Source organism: Paramisgurnus dabryanus, chromosome 14, assembly GCF_030506205.2.
Source record: "Paramisgurnus dabryanus chromosome 14, PD_genome_1.1, whole genome shotgun sequence".
In the NCBI taxonomy this organism is placed as follows: domain Eukaryota; kingdom Metazoa; phylum Chordata; class Actinopteri; order Cypriniformes; family Cobitidae; genus Paramisgurnus; species Paramisgurnus dabryanus.
In genome coordinates, this window is record NC_133350.1 from 10,710,117 (window position 1) to 10,732,716 (window position 22,600).

The following is a 22,600-nucleotide window of genomic DNA, read 5'->3' on the forward strand; positions in this document are numbered from 1 at the left end:
AATGATCTTTATTTTCTAATGGACACTGCAAACAGACATGGGTTTAAAAGATCAATACCCAGTATGACAAGATCATTTGTTTAAGATCAGTTTGAGGTGATGGCCACGTATGCGGATCTGAAAGGAGCAGTGGTGTGAGGCAATAGAGAAGCACAATGTGTAGAGACGGGGGTGCAGAAGAAAAGGGCCTCCATGAATCTCGATGGCCTGCGGTTTGCATTGTCTAATTGTTAATACAGCTGTCGAGTTAGTGCCACAAGTCTCCAGATAAGCTTTCCTCTCTGACATCCTCCTCTGATTGGCTGACAAGACAAATCCCCTCTTGATAATGAGTTCAGTCTCGTCCCTGTAATTGGTGGATACGATGCTGCAACGTCTGCTATTGGACGAGGAAAAACATTGTGGGTGGGCCGGTTTGGGGAAGCGGGGAGTGGCCCGTTGAAAGGGCTATGCATTGTTGGAGGGTAATTGAAATGGAGTCAGAATTGAGGAGGGAGATAATAAGTTGTCAAGCCTGGGCGCGTCAGGATAATGAACTACACTTTAGACAACGCTGAGTCTGCAGTATAAGCTATACACCTAAAGCAATAACACTCAATGGCCATTGTGTTATTAGACTATACAGACAAACTCAGGTTATCAAACCCTGCAGGCTTGCAATGCACAAAAGAACTCTCTAATAACAAAAGTTTCAAGTGTATAAAACAAATAGACGTGTCGTCTTTAACTTTTTCCTAAGACAATCACAGACACCGAGTTCACACACAATCACTTTAAAAAGCTAAAAACGGGTTAGGTTTAGCCAAACAGATATACATGCACATCTCGCACAGCTTTTCAAGACGACAAGACATAAAATGTAATGAAAACACAGTCTCACACATGTTGGACCCCAAAACATGCTTTTAAGACCCTGCAACACACACACACACAGATCTCAGCGCCACACAGCAAATTACCCCTTTAAGAGAGAGACTATGGAGAGCCATTGAGGCGGAACAGTTCATTTCACGCCTGTCCTGTCTCCCCACCCCTTACCCGGCAACCTCCCCAGCACCAAAAAGCCATAATCATAGCCGTTAATGCTGAATTCATCAATAGTGATCGTTTCAATCGTACAAAACACAGTAACAGAAAAAGTCCCGGGGAGTGTATGCCAGACTCCTGCCTGTTTCTACACGGCCTTAGGACAATTCATGTAAACCCTGACGAGGCCGTAACGTTCTCGAGATGCAGCGAAATTATTCACTGTAAAGATGCTTAATGGTAATGTCGTACAATCTGTTATGTCGCTGGCACGCTGCGTCCGTTTCAGGGAAGGAGCGCGAATGAAAGCAACAAAGGGTGACATTTGCATGCCTGTTTTTTCACTCTTTGTGTAAAAATCAGGTAATTTTGCATAACAAGCTTAATGATCGTCCTTAATGATCATCCTTAATGAACCGGCCTGCTGCCTCATCCCTCCCTTTCTGCTGCCAGCTCTTCTGAAAGACACTGTACTGGCACTGTGCCCCACCCATCGGTCACGCCCACTGAGCAGGATGATGGGAAAAAGTGCAAACATACGCAGGAATGGCAATGAAGAGAGAACACAACTGGCTTGGAAATATTATGATGTGAACGTGTACTGTATAATGTTTGAGTGTTATATGGACACTCTTAAAAATAAAGGTGCTTAAAAGGTATAGCGATGTCATAGAAGAACCATTTTTGGTTCTTAAAAGAACCATTTCTTTTATATATATTTTTATAATCTAAAGAACCCTTGTGAAAGTTCTTCAGATGTTGAAGGTTCTTGGTTCTATGGAAACATTCAGCAAAAAATGGTTCTTCTATGACATCATAAAGCACCTTTATTTTAAAGAGTGTTTAATAAGTTGTATCATTAATGATATTTAGGAAATTTAGAACTGATCTGGAAACAGATATGCAGATCTTAATTTGGTGCTTTAGTCATGTAAATTTTTGATTCTTTTTTCATGATATTTTCGTAACCGTATCACAAATTTCTGTTTACGTGTCATTGTCACGTATTGGATACTCAATTGTTTTGTCCTATTTTCTTACCATCGTCGCTTCGGTTTAGGGTTAGATTTACATAAAATGACATCCTTACCAAAACCCAACTCTAACCATAATGCCAGGCGACAAAGGTTTAAAAATCAGAAAATATAAAAATAAAAAATGAAAAAATTGTTTAAACCAATACTTAAACTGACTTCGTAATGCAAACACCAAATCCAACCCTAAACCGAAGTGACAATGGTTTGAAAAAAGGAAAAAGCAGTTGAGTAACCAATACGTGACAATGACACGTAAACAAAAATTTATGATACGGTCACGAAAAAAACGCGGAAATTCGTGACAATATCATGAAAAAATAATCAAAAATTTGCGTGACTATATCACGAAATTTCGTGAGACAGGGTAGCACCTTTACAGGAATAGTGCACTGAAAAAAAATTATTCATTCAATTTACTCAAAACAAACAAAAAAACTTTTGTTTAAGTATAGCTAAAATAAATTGATGGCGACGACTTACCCTAAAAAAATTGCAAAAATTGAATGAATCATTTTTTTTCAGTGTGTGACTACATTTAAAAATTCATTCTCAAGTCATTTTTCCCTAACACAAGGAATGTATATAGGAAAGAAGTTTTATCCAGATCTTTCCATACTCTTTTCCATACTATATTTTAAACTAAAATATTTCAAATATTATAATTTTATTATAAAAATGTTTACAACAATGGTTGAATATAATAGAATATAACACGGCAATGACTTTTATAGGTTCATAACAGGCATGATACTACGAATGTCATTGCATTAGTCACATATACAAAATACTTCACATATACAAAATCGTAATGGCCATACAGTAAGTACACTACAGAATTTATACTACAGTGTAGTAGCGAAATACAAACCCCAAATCTATATTTTAGTTTAAAAAATGTGTATATGTGAAGGCAAATTAATAATTTTATAACTTTTATCTAGTGCTGTCTCATTTCTTTTCACATACAGAAATGCAAACAAACTCTATGAGTGAAAAAGGCACTTTTATCTTTATACTATACAACAAATCTCACATATGGAAAGTAAATACTCTACAGTTTTGTTCATTTCCTCCGTTTAATAAACAGACCAAAGCTAGCTCAGTTAAAAAGTCACGTATACGCATTCTGTGAGAAGGTAATTACAATGCGCTGATGGTAAGAGCTGTGGTCTTATCTCACACCAACACTGAGAGACGTATTAATACTTCAGAGAGAGAGAGAGAGAGAGAGAGACAGAGAGAGGGTTATCTCAAAACATTTATCACTGGTATGCCTTCAGTAGAAACTGAGAGGAAATGAAGTGTGTTCTGTGTATAATGCCACTGCATTCAAACAGACGTAATACTGTACTACAACACGCTATACTGTTTAACCAGCGTTAGAGACCTTTATCTGCAAACATCAGCTGTCGAGTCACACCAGCAATGAATAGATATGAACTTTAATATTACAATATTACTATTTGTGTGCCTGTCTGATTTTCTCTCCCTCTTTCTCTCTTTGTCTCTGTGATCCACTGTGATTTGTTTATGTGTTTAAAAGACAAATATGAGCAAAAATATCAATTTCTACACACATAATGAACACATAACTCTGTATGAATAGAGATTCGTATCTAATAAATAAATTACAACGGTGGGAGGGGATTGGGCGGTTTTATCTCTGTTTCCAATGTCCATATGTTCAAATAATATAACAATTTATTTAATCGCTTATTTAAAAGATTTGATGTCTCCAAATGCCTCTGATCACAGAAACATCATGAATACAAATCCATAATGAACATTACAGTTGAAGCACTCAGTTCTTAATATCAACTGCCACCGTGTGGCCAAAGTGTGTTACTGCACCATAAGACACAGGTTCAATTCTTCTGTTTGTCTCTTCCATCTATTTCTATCCAGGTGTTAAGACGTGGAAAGGTGAAAAATACAGAGAAGCTATGTGTAATGAGCCTTACCAAAAAACACACCCCTCATGCACGCTCACAGCGGTCTCTCAGTATCCACCTGAAAACCATCTGTAGTTGCATGAGCCAGGCAGAGATGTGTGTGTGTATGTGTGTGAGAGAGAGAGACAGAGAAAGAGAGAGAGGGAAAGAGAGAGAGGGAAAGAGAGAGAGAGAGGTGCGGGGAAATACCTTCTGCAAGAGCTGAGATCCAGAGTATTTTGATGCTATTGATTTTATTTCACCACCAAACGCTGAAGCCCAGAGTTTAACCCTGTTTGAGGAAAAACCATTTTAATCACACAAATTACAACATATGGCAAGATTTAAAGCGTGTTATAATGATATGTTAACACTAAAATAAAAGTTGACTAACTGTAATTTAATAAATCCTCGAGCAATATAAACACAGAGAAAACCTTGGATCATTAAGTTAAATGTGCAATATCTATGTGATGGTCCTTTAAGCTAAGTTACTGTAATAAATGTTTTATAAAGCCTTTATATATTTTTTTTCCACTGTAGTAAAATCTTGACCCTTAAAATGCCAATAAATCCCTCATAAAGGATATAGTTTAAAATTCTCTATCGCATTACACACATATTGGCAACTTAAGTTTACATGCATAAGGCTTTTCTATATTTTCCATAAATGTATATACATAATAAAACTTGCATACAATTAAAAAAACTAATATTTGCACAAAAGATCCCCCAGATTCAACTAAAACAAATTTGCTTTAACCCATTTGTGTGTTTATGACTCTTTATCTATAAACATATAGGATTAAATGCAATAATTATGGCTTCTCTATAGTTTGTGTATAATAAAATGTGCACGCATTGTACAGTAAGCTTTTACATTCTTTATCTTTAGCCATAATAAAGGAGACTTCTCTTTATACAGTCAGGTGAATCAAATGCAATTATCAATGCATCATTTGCATGTATTTTGCATGATTTTCTACTCACACTGATAAGGGGATCTCTGACTGGGACCCCCGCATCTCCGCCGCCGTCCAGCACGCGCTCATCAGCCACAGTAGGAGGCAGCTCGCGCAGCGCGCGTGCATCTCGGGGAAGCTCCGGTTACGCTGCATCCTTTCGTCCAAAATTTTCACGCTGCAACGGAACCGCCGACTCTCGCTCTCTCTTCCTTCGGTAAAAACAGAGCACTGAGCACCGACTCACCCGAACATCTGCCCTCCTCTACTCACCCCAGTGCGCGTGCTGCCTCCGGAGTTTCAGTCTCTCCGCCCAGCTGTCACACACCCCACGACCTCGTGCTCCTCAACATCGATCTTTGCTTTCTTTCATCCGTGCATTGAGGGTAAACAGCGCAGAACAACGCGTTTTTTGAATGCTTATTTGGTGCACGAACCCTTCTCTCAGTGCTATTGGGGGATTTTATTGCTAAATTGATTAACTTATCTCGTCTTCGTGCGCTCTTTATAGAGCTGATATTATGATAAACGACACTTTCAGGTCATTTTAGGCTAGTGTATGTACTGAAGACAGAAGTTCAGGGTGATGATAAGTCAACATGAGTGAAGTCAAGAAGACAGTGAAGCTCGTGTGTAATCTTGGGATCGAGTGCGGTTTCCCTCGTGCCTGAAGAGAGCGCGCGCACGAGATACGCTGAATGCGAAACTTTCCTCTCGGAAGCGCGCATTACTCCGTTTGTGTCGAGCATTTTTGATGTTAACTTTAATTTGATGTTAACTTTAATATCTGAGATACGTTTCTAACTGACAATTATGTATGTTTTACATTTTGGTTTTCGTCACACTTTACAGTAAAACGTATAACAAAACAACAAAACCAATAAGTGAATTAGGGCCTATTATGAAAAAATATTTTTATGAATTGTGAAAACATCTTGCATTAATATTGCATCATTAATTGTTGTTTTATTCTTTATATTACACAGGCTATATACCTATTTAAATACTGTATAATTTAACATGTAAATTATCAAAAATGTAAAAAAAATGATATAAATAAAATTGTTATCGTATATATTTATAAACGGTTTCAGCAGTAACAACATTAAAAATGGCTTTTGTGAGAAGAAACGTAACTTCCGATAAACTCCAAAGAATCAATAACAATAGAGTCCTTTTAGAGTAGTTTATTTCTGATAACAAGCTAAATAAATAACAAGTAGATTACCTTAGTTCAAATCTTAGCTAAAGCGTATCAAAAAACAAAGTTGTTGTATAGTCACAGAATATTTTGCTTATTTTTCCGTGGCATTATCACGGATCTCCGAATTTTTCCGTGGCCGTACCACAGATTTTCTTTTTTCCGTGTCATTGTCACAGATTAGTTACTTAACAGCTTTTTCCTATGTTCAAACCATTGTTGCTTCGGTTTAGGGTTAAATTGGTGTGTTTGCATTACTTTATTGTATTTCACTTTAAGTATTGGTTTGTAATATTTTTTTGTACTTATTCTTTTATATTTTCTAAATTTTAAACCATTGTCGCCTGAGTTGGTTTTGGGTAAAGAGGTCATTTTATGTAAATCTAACCCTAAACCAAAGCAACAATGGTAAGAAAATAGGAAAAACACTTGAGTAACCAATCCGTGACAATGACACGGAAAAGAAAGAATGTATTACGGCCACGGAAAAATTCGGAGATCCGTGACAATGCCACGGAAAAATTAGCAAAATATTCCATCACCATACCACGGAAATTCGTGAGATCAGGTTGATCAAAATCTACACTGAGCAAACGTTACTGTGTAAAATGTGTACTATATAATGTATACAATCTTAAAGGGATAGTTCACCCAAAAATGAAAAAAATGTCATTAATGACTCACCCTCTTGTCATTCAAAACTCGTAAGACCTCCGTTCATCTCCATAACACAGTTTAAGATGTTTTATATTTAGTCCAAGAGCTTTTTACCCTTCATTGAAAATCTACAAATGGTATACTGTCCATGAAAGGTAATGAAAACATCATCAATGTAGTCCATGTGACATCAGTGGGTCAGTAAGAATGTGTTGAAGCATTAAAAAACATTTTGGTCCAAAAATAACAAAAATGATGACTTTATTCAGCATTGTGTTCTCTTCGGCGTCTGTTGTGAAGCGCATGCGCGAGACTAAAGTAACGTGACTGCAGTGACACGGATGACGTGTTATCCTCAGACATGTTTGCAAAGTTTTTTTTCAAACTTACAGCGTGCGTCTCCCTCAGACTGTAAACGAAGGCTGGGCGCACAAAAAACGAACAAAAAAATAGCTGGGGCACACCAGATAACACGTCAGTCACGTGGCTTTAGTCTCGGGCATGCGCTTCACAACAGACGCGGAAGAGAAGACAATGCTGAATAAATTTGTAATTTTTGTTATTTTTGGACCAAAATGTATTTTCGATGCTTCAACACATTCTAACTGGCCCACTGATGTCACATGGACTACTTTGATGATGTTTTTATTACCTTTCCGGACATGGACAGTATACCGTACGTAGATTTTCAATGAAGGGTCAATAAGCTCTCGGACTAAATATAAAACATCTTAAACTGTGCTCCGAAGATGAATGGAGGTATTACGAGTTTAGAACGACATGAGGGTGAGTCATTAATGACATTATTTTCATTTTTGGGTGAAGTATCCCTTTAAGTACAGATCGGCTGCCGAACCTCCCACCACATAGTTTTTATCCATGATCGCCGTCTCCTCTTTATTCTTTAGGAAACCTAAACATTTGTTATTTTCAACGAGGTATTTGTTTCAGAGTTCATAGCTACTAGTCAGACCATTAAACAAACAGAGACCGGAAGTTAAGTTCGGTCCAGACGCGTAACCGCGACACTGCCCATGTGTCTGATGAAACAAAATAGGCTTTATTAAATACATAACATCATGTCTATTTGATCATTTATTTAATTGCTACTAAGTATTAATACTTCATATACAGTAGGAGACTGTACTTTATTTGCACTTTTTTGAACAGAGACTTTTTAATATAACAATGATTGTGCATATTGCTTCTTTTATTGATATGCAAGACAAAAATTCATGTCAAACAAACAGGACACAACTCTCTCAGCTGTTCTTCAGTGGGTGTCATGAAAGAGCAGAAAGAAATGAAAGCATGTTCAGTAGGATTTATGGTCAGTCACTTGTATAGTGTTGACCTCCTGAGCCCAATGCTTAACAATAGCATCCAGAGTTAATCACTTCTCTCGTTCTCGTTCTCTGTCTCTTTAATTCCTCTATAAGCACATAAATGATGAGGTGCATCTGTGTGTGTGGTAAAGAGTCTGATGGATCTGTCTTAATGCCGCCTCTGTGCACTCATGATTAGCTGGAAAATGCATCATATATCATATAGACTCAGCTGGAACCAGCAGAGGCTGAAGATAATAAACAGTACTGCTGCCGAGCTGCTAAAAATACACACCCCTCTAAATGACATTATAAAGTTTTAAGTTTAATAAGTCAAGATGTTTAATACCATACAGAACAGCAATCTCACCTTGCCTTAGGTTTAGAAATTATAAGGGATTTTTGACAATTTACCTGTACTATTTGTCCCAACAATATATGGACAGAAGAGCTAGTGATCTTGCATTTACCTGAAGACTGATATTCAATGAAATAAAGTCATTATAGCACAATATGTACACATATTGCACTCTAAAAAATGCTGGGTTATTTTCAACCCAGCGTTGGGTTAAAAAGGGTCGAGCCCAGCCGTCGAGTTGTAATTTAACCTACTGTATGCTGGATAGTTTCAACCCAAATCGTTCACTGTTAAAAATTTCCGTAGAAATTGGCAGCTGTTTGCCAGTAACTTACTGTAAATTTATATTTATGTTATTTACTGGCAACGGTGTGTTCAAAGTTAAATGAAAATTAAACATTAACAAGTCTTTATCTTTACACAATAAAAATAAAACAACAGCTTCATGCAAAGCATTTCAGGAACCAAAATCTGAAGGAAATAAACAGAAACAGGATGATGAGGATTCTAGTTTCCAGAATGCTTTGCATGAGGCTGTTATTTTATAGTTTTATTCTGTAAAGACAAAGACTTGTTAATTTTTAATGTTCATTTCACTTTGAACAAATTTTTGCCAGTAAATAACATACTTTTAAATTTACAGTAAGTTACCGGGAAACAGCTGCATAACTACAGCAAATTTATTACAGTGCTGGGTTGTTTTAACGCACTGTTGGATCAAATATTTTGATTTAACCCAACGGCTGGGCTCATCCCTTTTTGACCCAAACGCTGGGTTGAACATAACTTATTTTTATATGTGTACGTGTATGATCAATATTGCAAACGTCATAGTGTCATCAGCAAACAAATAATGCTAGACCTTTCTTATATAATTATATAATTTATTATTCAACTCACTATAGTTATCTAATTGGATCAATTTTAAACGTGCACTGTAAAAAATTAGCTGTATTTATGAAGCTGGTTGCCAGTAACTTACTGTAGAAGATAAAGACTGAATGTTTCAAATGTTTCATTTTACTTTGAACAAATTGTTGCCAGTAAATAACATAAATGTAAAATCTACAGTAAGTTACTGGCAGCTAGTTGCCAGTAATACCCAGTAATACTGTAATTTCTACAGAATTTTTTCTACAGTGTGACTTTATACTTAAATTGTTTAAGGGCAACTGTATATAGGCCTAATGGAGGTAAAGATATACAGTAGGCCTACTGTACAGTCAATCCATAAATAGACATCTTTGTTAAATGGTGCACAGCGTTGACATGCTGTGTCTTTTAAAGTCTACAACAAGATTAAGAAGTTATGGGTAATTCAAGTGCAAAAGCAATAGTTTTAACAGCTCCCAAAACAAAGCTGGTTAATCTGTGCCAAAGTTCACATGTCTATTTTAATGCAAGGCACCATACACACACTAATCTCTGTCTTGTCTTAATGGAAGTTAAAACTCTTAGCAGGTCAAATATAGTGCACCTGGCATTGAAGGCGTTAGACTTCACAGCCAATCAAACAATCACTTACAAAACCTGTTACGCATATACATACATCTTTTTTGTAATTAAAGAAATCTAATTGAGAATGTGAACACTGGAAACCAATGGGGAAACACTTTAGTATTTAGGATTTAAAATTCTCTTTTCATCAAACTAATGACATGATATGCTATTTTAATTTTATTTATTATGACTGCACTGTAAAAAAAATGCTGTAGTTATGCAGCTGTTTTCCAGTAACTTACTGTAGATTAAAATTTATGTTATTTACTGGCAACAGTTTGTTTAAAAGCGAAATGAACATTAAACATTAACAAGTCTTTACAAACAATAAAAATAAATAAAATTACAGCCTCATGTAAAGCATTCTGGACACCAGAAATCCTCATTAACCTTTTTCTGTTTTTTGCCTTCAGTTTTTTCCCCAGAATGCTTTGAATGTAAAGATAATACTTGTTAATGTTTAATGTAACTTTGAACAAACTGTTGCCAGTAAATAACATATTTTAATCTACAAAAACATAAATTAGATTAAAATAATACACACACTGTAATTTCTTTTTAAATCTACAGTAAGTTACTGGCAAACAGCTGCCAGTAATACTGTATTTTCTACATACGTTTTTAACAATGCGTGTATTAGCATCCCTAAAACATACAATCTTGGTCAAAAAACTACATATCCTGTCAGAAAAATATTGTCAGAAAAATAGTCCCTAGCTGTCACTGGGGCTGTACCCTTTCAATAAAATACACAATTGTACCTAAAGAGTTCATATTACTGTAGTTCACCAGAGATACATATTGGTGCCAAAACATATTTGTACCTAAAAACTGTAAAACATTTGCTGTAATTATGCAGCTGGTTGCCAGTAACTTACTGTAGAAGATAAAGACTGAAACTCTTTTCATGTTCATAAAACTGTTGCAAGTAAATAACATAAATGTAAAATCTACAGTAAGTTACTGGCAGCTAGTTGCCAGTAATACCCATTAATACTGTAATTTCTACAGAATTTTTTTTACAGTGTACATATTAGGAACTTTTTAAAGGGTACTGCCCCAGTAACAGATTCCTTGTTGCACTTAAATTTGAAAAGTTTTAACAAAAAAAATAAAAGTGTAATAATTACTCAATTGGTCTAAAGATTAAAAGCCAAATTATTTAGACAATATGATTTCATTTATAAGTAACAATGAAATGATCATAGGTTACCTAAAAAGGCTACTTTCACTATCAATCAAATATACAGATGTACAAACATCCCACATTAGCTACATTAACTAAAAATCTGCCCATCCCAGAAATTCACTGTAAAAAATTAGCTGTAATTATGCAGCTGGTTGCCACTTGCTGTAGGAGATAAAGACTGAAAATGTTTTATGTTCAATTAACTTTGAACAAATAAATAAATAACATGAATGTAAAATCTACAGTAAGTTACTGGGAGCTAGTTGCCAGTAATACACAGTAATACTGTAATTTCTACAGAAATGTTTTCAGTGTGATAGACCACAGAAACTATGCTGACAAGTGTCCCCAAAAGATGTAAGCATGTATGTGCAATTCATTTAGAAATATTGTAGCTTTAGCATGACACCAACATCAGTTTTATTTTAGCTTACATTCATTTACAGCAATATAACAGACTCATTTAGTAAAATGTTATTGTTATTTTCCCTATAGAGAGGAAAAGGAAAGTACTTTACAGAAGATGTCTTCTTTAAGTCATTCCACTATTGAGGGGTCAAGTTAGATCAGAGATCATGTCTAGTAAGACCTGTTGTGTCTCAAATCTGGATCTGCAGGACTTTTCGTCTTACAGCACATAATCTGAATGAGAAAGCTTTTTCGTGTCGTCGTCCGAAGACATGCAGTGAGGTGAATGTTCAATGCACTAGCATGCCATAAAACTAACTACAAGAAACTGATCTCTCCCACATCCAGACTTTTTTGATTGAAATGGCCTATTTTTCAGAAATCCTGAATGGATCTTCCGTCCATGTCCTCGGTGCAGAGATGCCCCTGCCACAGGCAGGATTCATCACGCTATCTGTCCTCATGGCCCTGGTCTCCATCACAGCTGTCGTGCTGAACGCTACGGTTATCGCTGTGACCTTACGGCACAAACAGCTGCGACAGCCGCTGAATTTCGCCTTGGTCAATCTGGCAGTGGCCGACCTGGGCACCACGTTAACAGGCAGTGTGCCATCTGTGCTGACCAATGCCGTGGGCTACTACATTATGGGACGGGTCGGATGCGTGTTGGAGGGGTTCTGTGTTGCTTTATTCGGTGAGTATGTGCTGGTTTGTTCCAATACAAAATCATTTGTATTATGTAATCTCCATTGGGTAAAGCCTGCTGGTCTTCCAGAACACACAATATGATCTCATTCGAATTTAATATTGTATTTCACTTTATTAGTCTCAATGGAAATAAAAGAGCATTATTTTAGCTGATACCGCAATAGTGATGCTTACTAAGGCAACCATGACTATAACTTTAGTGACCCTATAACCATTTATGTGTATGGATATGAATGATATCTGAAGAAGGGGTGAGCTGTTAATATTTTTTTTTGAGCGATCAGGGTTATGATTTTTACTTGGAAAGTGATAAAATGGGTGTAAAAAAATCCTTTCTATGGACCACAATAGTAAGAAATGCCCTAGGATCCGCATGGGGACCGTGATGGGACCAAACCCCTAAATAAAGTGCACAGCAATCACTTTTTAATAAGATGTAACAATCTAGTTGTGTTTGCTATTTGATTTTTTTTTTAAATCTGAAATTGTAGACACTTTGCAACTTTATATTTTATTGCCGTCCTAACATGAATCACTTTGTTTTCTCAAATGTATGCCAATCTATTTTTTGTTTCTTATCCAATACCAAATACTGTAGTACTAAATCAATTACATGACTTAACCCTTAAGATTTAACTCCTAATTCTACTGTAAATGTTCCTTTATTTACTGTACAGGTATAACGGCACTATGCACGGTGGCCCTGATCGCTGTGGAAAGGCTGTTTGTAGTATGCAAGCCTCTGGGTACGATCACATTTCAAAGCAAGCATGCGGCAGGAGGGGTGGCGTTATCCTGGCTCTGGTCTTTAATCTGGAATACTCCACCTCTCTTTGGCTGGGGGAGTTACCAGCTGGAGGGGGTGGGAACTTCGTGTGGACCTAACTGGCAGGGTCGAGACTTCAAAAACATGTCTTACATCATCTCTTACTTCTCACTTTGCTTTGCCGTGCCGCTTGCCATCATCGTGATTTCATACTCGTGGCTGCTGTACACCCTAAGAAAAGTAGGATATTGGCCTGTATTTAAGTGTTGTTTTTTGCGAATTGTTAGATGAAAATGATATATGCCAGGCTTAATCCTGATAAGATAATAGTAGTGTATAACTTCTGAGTATCTGATCTGTAACAGGTAGCTAAAGTGTGCGGAGGGGCGGCAGCGAGGGCGGAGTCAAAGGTGGCATGGATGGTGGTGATGATGGTGTTGGCGTTTCTTGTGAGCTGGCTGCCATACGCTGCTCTGGCTTTAACAGTCGTCTTTAATCCCGATGTCCAGATGAGCTCTCTGGTGAAGGTTGTACCCATATACATGGCCAAAAGCAGCACTTTCTACAACCCCATGATCTACATATACATGAACAAACAGGTGACTGAAATCAATACTGAAACACTAAAATTGATGTGGCTATTTAGTAACAGTCAAAATTTTACATGTATGATTTTATAGGTTTATTATTGTAGGCTAAATAAGATTATTAATACAAATAATGATCAGTACACTGCAAAACATGATTTTCAAGAAAACAATTCTCAGTAGAAATATCTAAAAATTCTTAAATGATGCTTTTTCTTGATGAGCAAAACGACCCATGAAAATAAGTAGTTTTTAGACCAAAAATATGAAATTTAATTGATTTTGTGCATAAAACAAGCAAAAAAGTCTGCCAATGGGGTAAGCAAACATTTTTTGAAGAATTTCTTAAAGGTGACAGAGAATGAAAAACCATTTTTACCTTGTCTTTGTTGAATAATGGTAGTCTACCCACATTCACAAACATACAAAAAGTGCTACACATGCTAAACATCTCAGTCTCATAGAAATTCCTCTTTTAGAAATGTCAGCCAGAAAACAGCCCAATCTGAAAAACTGATGCTTATGACATCACAGGCATCTCACTGCCCTTCCACTTTAAAATAATTGGCTACATTTTTTGAGTGGCAGCAAAGTCAGCCAATCAGTAATGAGATTGCAAGTTAAGCCAGTAGGTGGAGCCAAATAGGTGCAAAACCACTTGTTTAAAATCCCCCACCCTAATAGAGCTATCTGAGAGAGGTTTTTAGGAAGCTTCTAAGGCATTACAGACCCAAACAAAAAAATTTTGTCTACATGTCACATCACAGAACAAGGATAAATACCCCGTTCAATCATTCTATGTCACCTTTAAACACTAAATTCAAGAAAAATTCAAGAAAAATTTGCTTACCACATTGGCAGATTTTTTGCTTGTGTTATGCATAAAATCACTTAAATTTCATATTTTTGGTCTAAAAACTAGACTTATTTTCTTGAGTCGTTTTGCTCATCAAGAAAAAACATCTTAATTTTAGAATTTTTAGATATTTTTACTGAAAACCAGACAAAAATACTGAGAATTTTTTTCTTGAAAAAAATTTTTTGCAGTGCACTTCAGCATTTTTATCAGTTAGGGGATTTCTAAGTGGGCTATTTCCACCAGATGTAGCCATAAAGCCAAATATTAAATTCATACACAGAAATTAGAACATTTAAGTATACAAGTTGAGTCATAATAAATAAAGTGAAATGACACAGGGAATAAGTATTGAACACATGAAGCATGTGCATAGAAAAACAGAAATCTGTCAGTATTGAGAGAGAAACCCTGCCCCCTATCAGTACTAATTGATATCAGCTGCTTTAGTCCTAATTGATGGCCTATAAAGGCTTCTCATTACCCAGGAGGCACACAGGAAAGACTTCATTATGGGAAAAGCAAAGAACTTAACTTGTATACTTAAATGTTCTGAATTCTTTGTATGGATTTAATATTTGGCTCGATGGTGTTAATTTTGTGTCAATAGCCCACTTAGAAATCCGCTTACTGATAAAAATGCTGATGTGTCAAATACTTATTTTTCCCGCTGTATATTTACACACACACAAACAAACACGCACGCACGCACACACATACTGAAAATTGTAACCTTTTCAGTTTCAGAGGTATGCACTCCCACTTCTAATGTGTAAAGACCCCGGGCCTTCAGAGGATGAAGCATCGGAGCTTCAAACAGTCGTGTCACCAATGAACAAAATCAGCCCAGAGTGACAAAACAAAACTAGTGCTCATCACTAGGGATGCACCGATAGGATTTTTTTGGGCCGATACCGATACCGATTTAAACCGACAACTTCTGGCCGATACCGATGCCGATACCGATATTAAACACTTGTATACAATACTATACAGTTGGTCTATTTGCTAGTTTATTTCTGCATCAAATTATTTTTACTGAACATGGATTTGATCTAATTAACATTCAACTGACCAACATAATAAGAGAGGCACAAATTAAGCTAAAACAAATATAATAAGACAGCATGACAACCTTCAAAGGTGGTTTTTGCTATTCAGCATTTATTTTATTAACAACATTAACTCGTTTTTTTTACATATAATGGGTTTCTTTATGCAGTTAATTAATAGGCCGATACCGATTGTTTTTCTAGTGCTATTGCCGATATGCCGATGGTTTCAAATTCATCAAAAATCGGCCGATAAATATCGGCGGCCGATACATCGGTGCATCACTACTCATCACCTATAATTTAATGTCACCTTCCCTTGCTACAACTTTGTATTGACATTTAAAGTGCACAATGTTTCTAAAACCCCATGTACATGTATTGAGAGATAAAATTATTAGCAACTACATGATAGTATCTCACAAGGTAAATACAAATATCCTTTGGTAACCTTTGCATATAATGCTGCTTTCATACCAAACGCAAACAGAGCATCTGGCGCGAATGATTTCAATGTTAAGTCATTGTAAAGACACGTTTACACACGTCTGGAGGTCTCGCAAATCCACCTTATTCGCACGTCTAGTTTGTGTGAATTGAGCGTTGCCGTGGGAAATGCACAAATTGAAAAATTTGAACTTTGGCAGAAAATCGTGCCACGTTAACCAATCAGGAGCTTGCTCTAGTAGTGGCATGATTACAGGAAGCGAGTGGATTCGCAGAAGCCCCTCCCATGACGCGAATTTTCATGTGAATGTCTCGAATGACTAGAATTTCAAGTGCAAATAAAGCGAGTGAACTCAAAATGTTCAAGCGAATAGCGTGTTTTTGCCGCCTCTACCGCGTTTGGTGTGAATCCAGCATTAGAATAGCGAATTCATGTGATCACTTCAAACAACACTGTAATTGTTACTTCGCTTATTTATAAATGTTTTTGCATGTGAACAGAAAAATGAGAGTTTGTTTGTTATTTATTCATTAAGTTTATTCAGTATTAATCATTAGAAAATAAAATTTTAATATTGATTAAAATCAAGTCCAGGCCAAAATAAATAGGAAAATTACAAAAAAATGTATCCATACAAAACCTAGAGGGATATCAGAAGTCATCTGCTACGTAAAGAAAATCTTTTATTCTTTTTTCCTCATGGAATATAAACCATAACAGAGCAAAGATAAGGACTTTCAAAAGAAGAACATCACCACCACACATCTTTCAATTACTTCTGTACATATATTACACTATAATCTTATTTTCCTTACAGCATTATTAATAAAAATTATATAATAGTAGCAACAACTCTAGATGAAAATGTGATAATCAACAGATGTGGCTCTGAAAATGTAAAATGTTTAATACTTTTCATACAAAGGAGTGCACCTTTATTTCTCCGTTCTCCTCATCTGTTCCAGCACTGAAAGGTGAAATGTAAATGACAAATATATTTTTACTAAACCGTACACACAGTCACAGAAAAAAAAGTACAAAATTCGCCCCCCTCAATACACAAAATATGAATAGAAAACAAGGAAAACAAACTTCACGTTACAGTACTTTGTGCAAAGACGAACAGCAATGTGCTAACAGTTAAATTCCATTGGTAAATGAAAAACCAAATTTTCTTCTTTTCAGGAGTCCCTGACACGAGGTAAAAGTTTAATCTTTAGTTTCACAAGTTTTTTAAAAAGTTTTTTTAATTTCTTAAAAATAATGCATATTTTATTGTCCTTACCAGTAATTGCTACGAATAGTACAATGTGCCAAGAATGTGCATTGGTCCGTTAACAAGATACAGTAAAACTGACATGAAGAGACCAGAACACAATGTAGTTTTTCGCTTGGATCATTTCAGAAGCCCTTTCAGATGTGCACGCGCAGTGGTTAAACCCACAGTATTCGGTTGGCTGAAAAAGCACAGTACTCTTCCAAAACACAAGAGATCAGTACACTCATAAACATCAATTCCCACAAACCCATTTCTTCCCTTCATTTTCACTGTAATGAAGCTTTACACTTCAGGGCAGTGGCCTTCGCAGTCAAACTTTATTTTTTTGCTCTTTTTACCCATAATGCCCAGCATTTATTTGTCTGTTGGAAGTGACAGAAAGGTCAATTGAATCGTGTAATCCTGCGCTGAGGAAACATTTACAAAACCTTAAAGGACGCTTTAAATGCTGATATGTTTCCCCTGCACTATGCCCATGAAGAGGTATCTGCAGAAGCCGAAGCTGCAATAAGCATTGAAAGAAAAAATAACACAAGAAATAATGCATGGGAAATTGGGATCAGTATTGCTTAACCAGTTTCCTGCCACGCTTTAAGAAACAGTTCACCAAAAAATGGTCATTCCAAACCTGTATTTGTCTTTACATGGCTTAAAAACAGCCAGTGTTTATTTCTGTTCAATAAGTCAATACAACTTGTGTGTTAAATCTCAAATCTTATAAATCATCATGATACACTTTTAAAAACAAAGATGCTTCACGATCCCATAGAAGAACCATTTTTGGCTTTATAGTTCAATAAAGCCTTTTAACATCTGAAAAAAATTCTGTTTCACAAAAGGTTTGTTGTAGTGGAAAAACTTTCTTTAGATTATAAAAAAGAATTGGTTCTTTTATGGATAGCTGTGAACAACCTGGGCTGCATAACGATTAATCGCGATTAATCGTTTGCAGAATAAAAGTTTTTGTTTACATCATATATGCGTGTGTACTGTGTATAATAATTATGCATAAATAAATACACTTGCATGTAGGTATTTAAGGCGTATTTACATGTGTATATAAATTTTTATATTTATATATAATTTATATTATATATAAATATTTAATCTATAAATATTTTTTTCTTAAAATTATACATGCATGTGTGTATATTTATTTATACATAATTATTATACACAGTACACACACATATATGATGTAAACAAAAACTTTTATTCTGCAAACGATTAATCGCGATTAATCGTTATGCAGCCCAAGAGTGTACCTTAAAGGGATAGTTCACCCAAAAATGAAAATTCTCTCATCATTCATCTCACCCTCTTGTTGTTACAAACCTGTATACATTTCTTCATTCTGATGAACACAAAGATATTTTGAGGAATGTTTGTAACCAAACCGATCATGAACCCCATTCACTAGAATAGGGGCAGAAAAAATACTATGGAAGTAAATGAGGCTCATGAACGATTTGGTTACGAAAATATCTTCAGTTGTGTTCATCAGAACAAAGAAATGTACAGGTTTATAACAACATGATAGTGAGTATACAATGACACAATATAAATTTTTGGGTGAACTATCTCTATACTTGGGTGAACTATCTTTATACTTCTGCGTTGAGTGTATGAAGTAAATGCGCGGTAGCCTACGCATTTTTGTGTATGCCGTCTCCATTGCTGCTGACGTACGCGCACGGTCGAAAGCACGGCCTTGCAAAGTATAGTGTGCACAGACATTCAACGCATGCGCCAAAACCAAGCGTGCCGCACAAGCTGAAAGCTGAAACTGAAAAGTGAAGCCAAAACGTCTCGATCGCCCCCCAGTGTCTGGTCCCAGTATAGGTCATAAACCCCGCCTCCCAATGTTATTCAATGGGACTTGAGACCAACTAAACAATTTAATTACACTTCAATTATCTTTTTTCCAAAGCTGGTTTCTGTCATTTACTGTAGTTTTTATCACTCTGATGTAAATTCGAGTGTTTGTTTTTAAAATAAGTTTGTTTTAAGTTAATTATTCAATGCTATAGAAACAGTTGTGTGACGTCATGATTGACAGCTGTGATTTACGCATTCTGCGAGAGCGAGGGCGGGGCCTTGATTTCACAGCTTTACTTCCTGCTCACTACTACGCAGGACTGGTCCTGAAATCGCTACTGCGCAGACTCAACACCCAAGATGTCAGCGCCTTATAACGACACTGGCGGCTTCAATTTTCACAAATGGAAGAGAGCAAACAGGCGTCTCCCCACTTTTTTTTACAGTCTATGGCCAAAACGCAATGCATCTCCTGGACTACCTACTATATTCTCCTGTAGGCGCTATGCTTACAATTCTGCGTATGCTTACAATTAAAAAAATCGGGCAGTGCACGTACACTACGTGCGCACATACACTACATGCGCACTGTATGCAGACGCTCGCGTACACGTAAACAATGGACTATACATCTGCCTTTACGCACAGCTCCTCAAAAATATAACTACACAAAGCAGACTGCAAGATCTACGATTGGTCGGCTTGCATTTCTCCCAATGCATTTCCAATGCTGAGTTGTTTTTGCATTTTTTAAAATTAATTCATTAAAAGTAATTTCATTAAACGTGCTTTTCAATCAGCTCCAACTCCAACATAATTCACTCAATTTCTGTCACCATTTTTTGTAGTGGTCTAAACTCAAAACAGCGGCAAAGAAACTGAACACCGCCAACTAGTGTTTTGGCAGTGTAATTGCAGAGCGACGCAGAAGTATAAAGGCCAATTTATAGTCGTGCATAAGCTCTACGCCGTAGCTACCCCATAGGTTATCCGTAGCCTGTGCGTAGCTCTGCGTAGCCTGACGTGCACCTCGCAAAATTTTAAACAGCGCGTCAGTTCTACGCGGACCGCAAGCGTTATGATTGGTCCACCAGAACCCCTCCCGTCAGGTAAAAAACTGCGTCATAGATATTTCCGTTTGCGACGGTGAAAACAAAGATGAGCCAAGTTGAGGAGTGATTTAACTTAAACTGCAACAAAAGTCGCTGTTTATTTACTTCCGTAATTGCTGGTCTTCTCAAATCATATACAACAAGTTGCTGTTTCTTCTTCGTTTGTGGGTTAACTTGCCAAGCTGCTTCTTCATTGACGGTCACGCCCCTACTGTGGTTACACGCATGGATACTGCTACCAGCGGCGGCGCATGTGTTTGCATGGTGACGCGGACGACGACGCAAAAGTATAAATGAAAACCGACGCGGAACCTACGCCGTAGGACCAATGCACAACTATAACGAGCCCTGTTCACAACGGCATCGGCTGCTATACGATGTAGGCTAGGGCGTACACTTGGCGCAGAAGTAGAAATTGGCCTTTAGTGTAATGAATAGACTGAAATTTAACATACATGTTTGAATAAATAATGACAAATGAGACCATTTTGAGCGAGCTGTCCCTTTAAAAATGCATGACTGGAACCTAAAACTCATATTTTGGTCATAATCCTCTTTATCATCATCATCATAACCATCATTATAAAACTTAAAGGAAGATTTCAATCCGTCCCATCAGGGCACAAAGCACCCAACGCTGTTGGTGGAATTTAATTGCTGATCCGAAATTAGCTTTGGGTTTCCCTGTGCAGTACAAGGGGAATATTCATAGATCAGCTACTGTAGGCTTCTCCGTGTGGCAGCATTTTTCTGGCGAGGGTCGTATAAATCGCAGACTTATTAAGCAGCATCGTTAATGCACAAAGCATTTTACCATTGCACCTTTCTGCGCACCTCCCCTGCACAAAATATGCAATGAAACTCGCACGAACCCTTACGATGGACACAAACGAGAACACAATTAAGACACTATTCTGTAAAGCCCTACTAAAATCCTCTTAAAGGAGGTTGACCCAAACTGCATGCCGTAGATTTTCAAGGAACACTGGTTACGCTTTCGAAACGGACATCGAAAGAAAGAAGAAACGACTTGCATATCTTGTGCGGGTGTCACAGACATAACCTCATAAAAAATTGGCTTTTTTGTTCAGTTTTTCACAAACGAGAAATGCATATGAGCAAAGAATAAAGGCAGAGGATTTAATAAGGTACAGTACCTATTAAAATAACACCAAATGTCATCTTTTCGTAATGCAATAACATCAATTAGGATTAATATATTGCTGATCTTTTTTGTACAGTACATAATTACAAAATATATGTCTCTTTACAAAGTTCCTTTGCTTTATATTACAAGTCATTTACAGCATATATTATGAAATATCAAACAGGCTATCCTAAATTAAAAAAATAACCTGCCTGCTAGTGCATTCAACGCAAATGCTGAAATCTTCTTGTAAAATCGATCCAGTTCACCGCAAACCTGCATGATATCCTTATTGTAAACCAGTGTTGTATTATTAGCGTTTGATCTCTAAAATATGCAGTTTACCTTATCGTTACTAAAATAAAGTATGGGTCGTAACTTCAAACTAAAGCCTTCGAGGAGGGATATGCCATACTTAGCTTGCATTGAGCTTGCAACGTGCTTGATATGCAAAACCCTTAAAGTGACTGAGGTAATGACATATTCGCTCTGATTGTCATCACCTTGGAAACAGCCCGCCCCTTTGTACCTCACCTCGCTGCTCAATTGTCCGTTTCCTGGAGTGACAATAAAAATTCACTTCCGATTAAGTGAAGTCCCCACGATCACCTTTTCCTTCCTGGCGCTGTGACAGCAACTTCCTGTGAAAACAGGAAGTGGGCGAAACCAACGCGTCCATTCTTTCGGTGCCTTTCTCTTTCGCTGTAAAGGCACTTCTTTAGGTAGTAAGCCAATAAATATACTTTATTTTCGTTTGATCGGTTCTCGATGAAAACTATTAGCAGCAGCCGCTAGTCAAATGCTATAACGTAGTAATGCATATCATTTCGTCCGCCAGGTCCTCCTCGTACCGCAGCCGAGGTTCGGGCTCTGGTTCTTCGTCGCTGTAGCTAGCAGTCACATCTTGTAGCTCGTAGTCTCTGTGGGCCAGTATGGGAAAAACGTTGACGCCGTTGACTGTCGGCGTGATGGTGCCGTTCAGGAGATGGCTGGCGGCGCTTTCCATTTCGTCTATAGTCATCTCACAAGCGTCTGCAATCTCGTGCTTTGTGGCAGCCACAAATTTTGGATCTTTGGCGTATCGGCCCAATCCTTCTGATATTAAGACCTATTCCCGGACAAGAAAATTAAAAACATTTTTAACAAATCATAACATTTACTGACACTAAGGCCCTGTCCACACATACATGGGTATTTTCAAAATTGGTGGTGTGGTTTGGCTGTTCGTCCACA

General features: G+C 37.0%; 3 protein-coding genes across 4 annotated transcripts in view; 1 reads left to right on the forward strand and 2 right to left on the reverse strand.

Moving 5' to 3' along the window:
• The window catches only part of cacna2d3 (calcium channel, voltage dependent, alpha2/delta subunit 3), an 86,714-nt gene extending 81,060 nt beyond the window's left edge, over nucleotides 1-5,654 (reverse strand). For both annotated transcript variants that reach the window (XM_073811830.1, XM_073811829.1), the window contains exons 1-2: nucleotides 4,985-5,654; nucleotides 4,205-4,286 (exon numbers count right to left, since the gene is read on the reverse strand). In XM_073811830.1, the coding sequence (XP_073667931.1) occupies nucleotides 4,205-4,286; nucleotides 4,985-5,112 (210 nt within the window). In that variant the 5' untranslated portion in view covers nucleotides 5,113-5,654. The remainder of the gene's footprint in view (nucleotides 1-4,204; nucleotides 4,287-4,984) is intronic.
• A 6,303-nt stretch (nucleotides 5,655-11,957) lies between these two features.
• parapinopsinb (parapinopsin b) lies at nucleotides 11,958-15,379 on the forward strand. The gene is made up of 4 exons (XM_065242076.2): nucleotides 11,958-12,288; nucleotides 12,980-13,308; nucleotides 13,434-13,667; nucleotides 15,253-15,379. The coding sequence occupies exons 1-4, from the start codon at nucleotides 11,958-11,960 to the stop codon at nucleotides 15,364-15,366; spliced, it is 1,008 nt and encodes a 335-aa protein (XP_065098148.1). The 3' UTR covers nucleotides 15,367-15,379.
• Nucleotides 15,380-19,997: 4,618 nt separating this feature from the next.
• The window catches only part of cacna1da (calcium channel, voltage-dependent, L type, alpha 1D subunit, a), a 111,936-nt gene continuing 109,333 nt past the window's right edge, over nucleotides 19,998-22,600 (reverse strand). Inside the window, exon 49 of the mRNA XM_073811831.1 lies at nucleotides 19,998-22,475. Within this exon, the coding sequence (XP_073667932.1) occupies nucleotides 22,170-22,475 (306 nt within the window). The 3' untranslated portion in view covers nucleotides 19,998-22,169. The remainder of the gene's footprint in view (nucleotides 22,476-22,600) is intronic.

Coding starts and splice junctions, on each gene's coding strand:
- parapinopsinb (XM_065242076.2), top strand. CDS start 11,958: ATGGCCTATTTTTCAGAAATCCTGAATGGATCTTCCGTCCATGTCCTC. Junction 12,289..12,979: donor GTTCTGTGTTGCTTTATTCG/GTGAGTATGTGC, acceptor TTTACTGTACAG/GTATAACGGCACTATGCACG. Junction 13,668..15,252: donor ACATATACATGAACAAACAG/GTGACTGAAATC, acceptor TAACCTTTTCAG/TTTCAGAGGTATGCACTCCC.